The 9867-nt window shown below is 59.2% G+C and overlaps 1 protein-coding gene across 1 annotated transcript; it reads left to right on the forward strand.

Moving 5' to 3' along the window:
• Positions 1–640: 640 nt before the first annotated feature.
• On the forward strand, positions 641–8663 carry LOC309845844 (NUT family member 2G-like). Its single transcript, XM_082694197.1, has 6 exons — positions 641–2673; positions 3566–3694; positions 4095–4234; positions 4678–4973; positions 5664–5780; positions 6144–8663. Exons 1-6 carry the CDS (start codon positions 2033–2035, stop codon positions 6906–6908), a joined length of 2088 nt encoding a protein of 695 aa, XP_082550323.1. The 5' UTR covers positions 641–2032; the 3' UTR covers positions 6909–8663.
• The last annotated feature ends 1204 nt before the right edge of the window (positions 8664–9867 follow it).

Here is a 9867-nt window from a genome sequence, read left to right on the forward strand (position 1 = left end):
TCGCGCATGGTAGGGTGCACGAACTCTCTCTGTGAGGCACCGGGGCTTTCCAGAGAAGGGGACCCTAGTAAGGCCGGTGCTGCTGGATCTGCTCGGCTCCGAGCTCCGCAGGGCACTGGGCACAGGAGCACCCGAGGCTGGAGGACGAGGAGCGAGCAAACCCACGGGATCTGCTGACACCGAGCTGGTTCGAAACCCTCATTTCCACGTGGCCTTAAGGACCCATGTGCTCATCAGCATATCTGTTCTGGGTTTTGTACAGGAAGTCCAGCCCCTGTTGCATGAGTCAAGAGCCAGTAGGAAGCAGAGCGGGTGGAGGGACACAAAGCGAGGTTGCTGGATACAACATCGAACCAGAGGAGCACTGGGTCACACCGCGGTGCGGTGAATCTGGAAAACAGTGTCTGAACTGCCTGGAAAGGCGCTCCCTGATTGTGCGGTCCCTTTATCCTTCGAAAGGAACTTGGGGTTCTGGCCCACCTACCAGAGCCTGACTCTTGGAATGTCTCCCCACCGCCAGCCAGGGCAGGGGCCCTCCGCCCCTCCCCCGCCACAGAATGTCATGAGGTCATGCATTCTCACCCTGTTTAGATTCAAACTTTCCTGGCCTTGGCTTGGGTCTTGAGCGTCTCTCCTGCAGCAGCTCACCGTGTGGGGCCCGGACCTGACTTTTGTCACTGTGGAGGCTGCCAGGCGGCAGCGTCCTCTGCCTGTGCGGATGGCTTTCCAAGGAGGTGAGTCTTGGGCTTGGGTTGGACGTGTCAGGGGCCAGGCCACCCCTGAAGCCCTTGGGATTCAAATGTGACACCGGCCAGGGGCACTTGGGTGGCGTTAGGTAGAGGAAGGGAGCGCACTGGACCCCCAGGGACAGCGGCCTGGGGGCTGAGAGGCTGGGAGTCTGCAGAAACCTGCTAGGACGTTGGGCAGGGGCTCCTTGGAGGTGGGTCGGGCCCTGTCGGGGAAAACGCCCTGTGTGTGGGGAGAAAGGATGGCGGCAGTCTCGCCGATTCTCTCCGGGGACACACGCCTCCTTGGGCACGGGGCAGGGAGAGGTGGGAGTGTGTCATGAGGGCGGCACAGGCCGGTCTTAGCCAGAACGTCGTTCCATGGGACTGTGTGCGGCCCAGTGTGCAATGGCGTGTCCTGCCCGAGACCTGGGCCGGTGGTCACTCTGAGCCCACGTGCCCCCAGGCCTCATAGGCCTTGTCTTGGATTCGGCAGGGTCGTGGCACCAGGTGGCCTCAAGGTAGGGTTCGGGCTCTTCAGCTGCTCTGGGTCGCTCCCCTCTTGAGGAATCGCAGTTCCCACCTGCTTCCTCTTGTCCTGTGTTCTGGGCTGCTGACCCAGGCTGGCCCTGTGTCCAGGGTGTGTGGATGGTTCTGAGACGGGCTTACCGCAGGGTTTGGGGGGAGCTTTCCTGGCAGAGATCCAGGTCAAGTGTTCTTGTTCGGTTGTGCCGGGCGGGGGAGTAGAGGGTGGGATTCGCCGGGAGCCTCGAGGACCGGAAGGCTGGCGGGAGAGGGGCCCGATCGGTTCAGACGCTGTCTGTTCACAGGGCCCCTACAGGTGCCTAGGATGGACCTTGCAGAAGGTCTCCAGCGGCCAGGGAGGCTGCTGAGGCCATTTCCCACAGGTCAGGGTTCCACCCAGACCCGAGTCTTGGGAGGCCGCCCGTGAGGCTGGAGAGTCGTGTGGGGGGGTCCGTGGCTGGTTCTCAGAGGCAGTGCTGGCCCAACGGCCTCTGCTGGGCTGACAGGATGACGTGCTGGGAGGGGCGGGGGCGGGAGTTCCCTGCGGGAGGCCAGAGCATGGAAATGACTCTGGGACACTGGCAAACTGCACCTTTGGCTGTGATGCCCCTCACGCGAAGCCACGGGATTCACTGCTCTGCTCCCGGGGACCAAGGGATCCCGGGTCCTCCCTCCCGGCTGCGGATTCTCTGACCCCATCCGGCCCTTTCCTTCTGTCCACAGCATCTGCAGTGCCGGGACCCCATGTGGCCACGGACCCGGGAGCCTCCCTGTCTGCTTTCATGGCACGGCCCTTCCCCCCACCCACTGCCGGCGCCCCCCACCGGCCACTCTGGGGCCAGCACCCGCCGCCCCTCCTGACCCCGCCATTCCCTCCTGGTGGCCCCCTGGTGCTGCCAGCTTTCTCCAGGACTCCGCTGGTGGCAGGAGAGGCTGGCCTTGGCCCCAGTGGGACTGGGACCTGCAATGTCACTGTGCAGGTCAGGTCAGAACAGGGGTGCTCCGTGACCCCCCAGACTCAGACCATCGTCCTAACTCCGGCCCCCCTCAGCTGGAGTGCTCCAGGGGCCCTCGGTGGGGGTGCTGCGTGTCCCGCACCCATCTTCGTGACAGCCTCTGCGGTGGAGACCAGCATGCCGGCCTCGGCCCGTGGGGGCTCCCAGGCCGGCAAGGGAGGCTTGGCCCCAAGCCTTCCACCTCCGGCTCAGCCCCCAATCGCGCAGCTGACCACGGTCGTGCCCCCAGTCAACGCCAGGCCACAGCCTCACGGAGCTTCCAGGAGCCGGACCACGGCCTCGCCCCAGGACTCCTGTAACCCCAAGAGTGTTTATGAGAACTTCAGGCGCTGGCAGCGCTTCAAGTCGCTGGCCCGGAGGCACCTCCCGCACAGCCCCGACGCAGAAGCTCTCTCCTGCTTTCTCATGTGAGTGGCCTCGGCTCTCCCTCAGCCCTCACGCAGGCCCACCTTGGGGCGCGCACACAGGGCGGTGAATTAGGGCCGCTGGGAGGAAGGTCGGGGCCGGGACCCTGCTCTAGGAAGGCACTTTCCGGTCCAGGACACCTGTCAGTCACGCATCTCAACTAACACTGGGGCGGTGTGTGTGTGTGTGGGGGGGGTTGTCCAGCCAACCTGTACCTTGCAGAGACATCACGGTGAAAGTCGCTGGGGACTCACAGGCAGATAGGGTCCGGGTGTCAGAGGAGCGGCTGTGGTTTGGGTGCCGCACTCTTGGTCATCCTGTCTCCATGCAACCCGGGCCTGGGGCATCTCACGGCCAGGGGACCAGCCCAGCAGAGGAGACTTGGGACTTGCAGGGCCAGCAGAGGTCCTGTGCGAGCCCCACCCTCGCTGTCCCAGAGGATCCCTCAGAACTGGAGGGGAGGGAGCAGAGGTGGTGTAGGGGTGAGGGTGGGGGATCCTTCCTGCGGAGCTCTGACCGGGCAGGCCTGGCCTTGGCATCTGGGGTCCCTCCTGAACACGGGGTGATGGCATTTCCTGCAGAGGCTGGACTCATTGCTGGGCACCTTGATGTCCGCGAATATTATTACAAGAGGCAGAGTCCAGAAGGACTGACTTCCCAGGCCACCCCGTCCCTGCTCCTGTCAGTGGACAGTAGCCTGGTGCCCGGAGCCCAGGGCTGGTGTGGTGGGAGGCGGTGACCGTGGTGGTGGTGAAGGTTGATTTGCACACCCCTACACCCCCTGTCACCTGCCAGCCCTCGTTCATGCTGGGTGGGGGACACGGGCTCCAGAGGATCCGGGGAAGGCTGGGGGTGACCGGACTGCAGCCGGCCCCTGACCCCGACGCCTTACAGCCCGGTGCTACGGACCCTGGCGCGCCTGAAGCCCAAGATGACGCTGGAAGAGGGAGTGCGGCGGGCCGTGCAGGAGTGGCAGAGCAAAAGCAACTTTGACCGCTTCATCTACTACGAGATGGCGGGAAAGTAAGTCAGGTTCTCTGGCCCGGGGCTCTTGGGCGAGTGGGCCGGGGGCAGGGTCTGGCTATGCTGATGCTCGCTTGTCCCAGAGGGCCACCCTCCCCACCTCCCTGGCGGTTCCAGCTTCCCTTGCTCTGGACCCACCCCTAGGTCCGCCAGAAGGTCTCAGGACGGGGTTGGGGATCCTGAGGCCTCCTCGCCTGGGGTCGCACTCCCTCCGACTCAACTCCCTGAGGGGGTGGTGGAGGCGATGCGCCGGACAGCCCGCCTGCCTCCTCCTTGGTGGCCGGGGCCACGGCCGTCCCTCCAAGGCCCCGCCTCTCCCGGTCCCTCAACCTGCTGCTGGCCCTGCTGGCTCCAGGGCTGGGCCCCCTCCTCAGTGCGGCCTGGGCCTCCTCACCCCCAGGTTCATGGAATTCGAGATGGAGGAGGAGATGCAGATGCGGAAGTTACAGTGGGTGAAGGTGGCCCAGGGCCTGCCTCCCCCAGCGCCCCCGAAGCCTGAACGGCGGGGGCCCCCAGCCGCGGAAGCGGGCCCGCAGCCAGGTAAGGCCCCCACATCCCCATGACCGCGGGTGGCCAATGGCTGTGGGGGCCAGGGAAAGGCCTCTGTCCCTGGGTCGTGACTGCTCCCACAAGGGGACATTGGTCGTTTGACCAGATCAGCCGGGGGTCTCAGCTGCCCTTTGTCAGGACGGGTATTGACCTGGTGAATTTCTTGACTCCTCGCCCCACGCCTGTCAGAGGACCTGGCACCAAGTGGGAAGTGGGCTGTGGGGAGTGGGCTGTGGGGAGACCCCTGGAGGATCAGGGGGTCCGCCCTTGCTCACGTGGCTGGCTATGAGACACTCCTCCTCCCTGCTCTGCCAGTCCCACGGTGCCCATAGCTTCCGGTGGCCCTGACCCAGACCCCAGGCACATCAGTGTGCCCCTAACACTGCTCTGCCCGAGCCGCTCACGCCTCCTCCCTCCTTCTCGCTCTGCCTCAGCGTGCGTGCCCAGGAAGGCGGGTTCCAGGGCCCAGCCCTCCCGCCTGCAGCCACACCGACCCCCGCGGCGCCGGCAGACCAAGGCGCCCAAGGAGATCCCTGCAGAGGCTGTGAGAGAGTACGTGGACATCATGGAGGGGCTGCTGGGGCCTGGCCGCTCAGCCCCGGGGGGCCCGGCAGGTGAATGGGGAGAGGACGGAAAGGAGCCACAGCAGGACGAGGCTGCGACCTCCCCGGACCCGGGTCTCCTGAGCTACATTGACGAGCTGTGTTCCCAGGAAGACTTCATCACCAAGGTGCGCTGGCCCGCAGCCTGGTGTCTGGAAGATTCCAGGGACTGGCACTCCAACGCCCAGTTCGGGGCTGAGCCCAGGCCTTTGGCATTAAGCGCTTTCCTTGTTCCTGGGCTGTGTGCGCATGTGTGCGTGCATCCTTATGTACTTGCCCACGTGCGTGCAGGCATGTGTGTATACTGCTGTGTGCCCAGGCGTGTGTACACACGTGGACATGTGTGCACACATGCCCAAGCATCGTGTTTGTGTGTTCGTGTGTGTTTGTGCATGTGCATACCCATGGGTGTGCGCATAGAGGCCTGTGCGTGTGGATTTGTGCCTTGTGTGGATGTCTTTGTGTATGTCTGCATGTGGTCCTGTGTGTCCGCTCACGTGTGTGTCGGCCTAGGGGTATGTCCTTTGGTGTCTGAGAGTGCACGTATGTTTTGGCGGGGGGGGGTGTGTGTGTGCATGTCCAGGTTTTGTCTCTCTGTGTACACATATGTGTGAATGTGTGTGTGTCTGCACACATGCATGTCTGTGTGTGTGTGTGTGAGAGAGAGAGAGAGAGGCCAGTGACTGTAATGTGAAAACTTCTCCCACCGTCTGGAGAAGGATGGGTGTGTCTTCACTTTTCCGCATTTCCTGCCGACCCTCCTGGCTCACAGGGGGCTCCCTGCCAAGTCTGGCCCCAGCCTCTTTCCTCTGTCCCAGGTGGAGGCAGTCATCCACCCCAGCTTCCTGGCGGAATTGCTGTCCTTGGAACCACAGCTGGACCTCCTGGCCCTGGCTGAGAAACTGGAGCAGGAGGAAGGGCTCAGCCCCGCAGAGGTGAGCCCGGGGAAGGACGGGCTCCAGGCAAGCTGCGGGATGCAGGGGACCCAGGCGATGCAGGGGGAGGGAGTGGGGTCCCAGGTGAGCCCGAGGAGGGGACCCAAAACAGAGACCCACATGACTCTGTCCCCCTTTGCTTCTTGTGAATCACAGCACTGGGGAGGCCAGCGTCGGGGAGGCACAGAGCAGAGAATGGGAATGGAAGATGGGCAGCCTGGGACGGGAGGGAGGGAGGGACTAGGGGGATGTCAGCAGAGCCACAGCCTCGTGGGTCACCCTCCCTGCCTCCCCCGGTGCCACCGTCCCATGCCCCCGTCTCACTGGCCTATGCTGGCCAGTCACTGTCCCCTCTTTCCTCAGCTGGTGGAGAAAAGACTGGCGGCCTTGAATACGGAGGAGGGTGTGCAGGCACCGCCACGTCTCTGCACGGCCCGGTCGGGCCCCAGTGCTGAGCACGAGACCGGTCCCGGGAAGGGGCTGGGGGTCAGCGACAAAGCCTGCCCAGCAGACACCGACGGCCAAGACCTTCAGAGGCATGGCCGAGCACAGAAACAATTGTCGGGGCCCGGAGCCTTTGCTCTCTGTCCCGGACGACAGGAGGCCCCTGCACCCAGGGCCCGACGGGTCCCCGCCCCTCCAGAGGGGCAAAGGTGCGCCGCCCCTGGACCGGGCCCCAGAGATGCCCCGCTTCTCAGAGAGGCCCCTCCTGCTAGGGACACTCGAGGGCTGGTGGATGGGTCCAGTGAGGACGAGGAGGAGCTCCCCAGCCTGGCCTTCCTCCTGGCCTCTCAGCACAGGCTGCTGCCCTGGAGGCTCTCCCAGAGCCCCGCTCCTGCCTCAGTCATCCCCAGCCCTGGCGGTTGGGGGCCGCAGGGGGCTCCACGGGCCCCCTCTCCTCAGAGAATAGGCCTCGGTCCGGCCACCGCCCCAGCTACAAAGTCCAGGAAGCGAGCTCTGTGTGAGGGTCCTGCCTCTGTGGCAAAGATGCCCCTGCCTGGGGCCAACCTCAGGGTGTCTGGGAGGCCGGCCGTGGCTGTGGGGCTGGTTCACCCCTCACAGCCTGCAAAGAGAAGGCGTGACTCCTTGGTCACAGGGAGGAGAAGGAAGCGTCACTGCAGCCAGTAGGGAGAAGTGGGCCTGCGCTCCACGGCCGGCACACCCCGGGGCCCCCCAAGGAGCCTAGGGGGTCCTTCTCATCCTGGTGCTAATCATGGCTGTGGGAGGGGGGGGAGGGAGGGGGAGAAGAAGGGAGGGAGGGAGGGAGGGAGGGAGGGAGGCCATGACTGTGGGGGTGGGGTGGCTGTAGCCCATTGAGGCACCGTGTGTAAATGGGGAATAAAGTTAAGTTTTCCGTTAACGCTCTGGGCCACTTCTTCCTACTGGCGTGTCGGCTGCCACCGGCGTGTGGGCTCCCCATCCCACGGGATGGAAGAGCCTGAGGGGCTTCCTGGGGCTCCCGTCACCATCCGGATCCCTGAACGTCCAGGGATGGGGAGCCCTCTGCACCACGACCGTTTTTGAGAATGAAGTCCGCAGACAGCCCCATCTTCCGGAGCTCCCTCTGCCTCCCGGAAGCTTCTGCCACGGGTCCGACTGGGCGGGCGGTCCTCAGCTCCTGCAGGGCTCCCTGTGCGGGGCCTGAGGAGACGGGCTCTGGGCCTCGGGCTCGTGGTAGCAGGAGTGTCTTCCGGTGCCATCGGGATCACCGAGCTGGGAGGGCCAGTGGGAGATCCGCCCAATTCCAGTGAGGATGGACATGGGGCACGGATGAGGGCGGGTGGGGGCACTGGCCACGGTGTGCACACAGGAACCACAGCGGTGGCGCAGGCGGCAAGTCCCGTGGCGGGATTTCTGGAAAGATCGATGGAACAGAATGGAGAGCCCATAAATAGACCCTCAACTCTATGGTCAACTAATCTTTGACAAAGCAGGAAAGAATGTTGAATGGAAAAAAGACAGCCTCTTCAATACATGGTGTTGGGAAAATTGGACAGCCACATGCAGAAAAATCAAATTGGACCATTTCCTTACATCACACAAGAAAATAGACTCAAAATGGATAAAGGACCTCAGTGTGAGAAAGGAATCCATCAAAATCCTTGAGAACACAGGCGGCAACCTCTTCAACCGCAGCCGCAGAAACATCTTCCTAGGAACATCGCCAAAGACCACAGAAGCAAGGGCAAAAATGAACTACTGGGATTTCATCAAGATCAAAAGCTTTAGCACGGCAAAGGAAACCGTTAACAAAACCAAAAGACAACTGACACAATGGGAGAAGATATTTGCAAACGACATATCAGATAAAGGGCTAGTGTCCAAAATCTATAAAGAACTTAGCAAACTCAACACCCAAAGAACAAATAATCCAATCAAGAAATGGGCAGAAGACATGAACAGACATTTCTGCAAAGACATCCAGATGGCCAACAGACACATGAAAAAGTGCTCCATATCACTCGGCATCAGGGAAATACAAATCAAAACCACAATGAGATATCACCTCACACCAGTCAGAATGGCTAAAATCAACAAGTCGGGAAATGACAGATGCTGGCGAGGATGCGGAGAAAGGGGAACCCTCCTACACTCTTGGTGGGAATGCAAGCTGGTGCAACCACTCTGGAAAACAGCATGGAGGTTCCTAAAAATGTGCAAAATAGAACTACCCTATGACCCAGCAATTGCACTACTGGGTATGTACCCTAAAGATACAACTGTAGTGATCCGAAGGGGCACGTGCATCCGAATGTTTATAGCAGCAATGTCTACAATAGCCAAACTCTGGAAAGAACCTAGATGTCCGTCCACAGATGAATGGATCAAGAAGAGGTGGTATATATACACAATGGAATACTATGCAGCCATCAAAAGAAATGAAATCTTGCCATTTGCGACAATGTGGATGGAACTAGAGGGTATCATGCTTAGTGAAATAAGTCAATTGGAGAAAGACAACTATCATATGATCTCCCTGATATGAGGAAGTGGAGAGGCTACGTGGGGGGTTAAGGGGGTAGGAGAAGAATCAATGAAACAACATGGGATTGGGAGGGAGACAAACCATAAGTGACTCGTTATCTCACAAAACAAACTGAGGGTTGCTGGGGGGAGGAGGGTTGGGAGAGGGGGGTGGGGTTATGGACATTGGGGAGGGTATGTGCTAAGGTGAGTGCTGTGAAGTGTGTAAACCTGGCGATTCACAGACGTGTACCCCTGGGGATAAAAATATAGGTTTATAAAACATAAAAATTTTTTAAAAACCACATTGGGAATAAAGGCCATTTATGACAAGCCCATGGCTAACTTTGTACTCAATGGTGAATCCCGAAAGGTTTCCTCCAAGATCAAGACAAGAATGTCTACTCTCCCCACTTCTATTCAATAAAGTATTAGAAATCCTAGCCGGAGTGATCAAGCAAAATGAGAAATAAAAGGCACGCAAATCAGAAGGAAGAAGTAAAACTATGTTTGTAGATGATACGATCTTAAATACAGATAATCCTAAAGACCCCACCAACAAACGGTACTGATAAATTCGGTAAAGTTACAGGATACAAAAAATCAAGATTTCAGATTCAGTTATGCTTCTATACACTCGCAACCAAACATCTGAAAAAGAAATCAAAAAGAATTTCACTTGCAATAGGAACAAAAACAATAAAATACTTAGGAATAAATTTAACTAAAGAGAAGAAAGATCTAAACACTTAAGACAGTAAGATTTTGAGGCACCAGGGTGGCTCAGTGGGTTAAGCCTCTGCCTTTGGCTCAGGTCATGATCCCAGGATCCTGGGATTGAGCTTTCTGCTCAGCAGGAAGCCTACTTCCCCCTCTCTCTCTGCCTGCCTCTCCACCTACTTGTGATCTCTGTCAAATAAATAAAATCTTTTTTTAAAAAGTAAGATTTTGGTGAAAGAATCAGAAGAGACAAACAAATGGAAAGATATGCCATCTTTCATGGATCAGGAGAATTAACATTATTAAAATATCCACACTACCCAAGGCCATTCTATTTTCCTTTTTTTAAAAAAATAACATTTTATTTCTGTATTTGAAAGACAGAGATCACAAGTAGGCACAG

This window comes from Mustela nivalis (genome assembly GCF_964662115.1).
Source record: "Mustela nivalis genome assembly, chromosome: 13".
NCBI classification, from domain to species: domain Eukaryota; kingdom Metazoa; phylum Chordata; class Mammalia; order Carnivora; family Mustelidae; genus Mustela; species Mustela nivalis.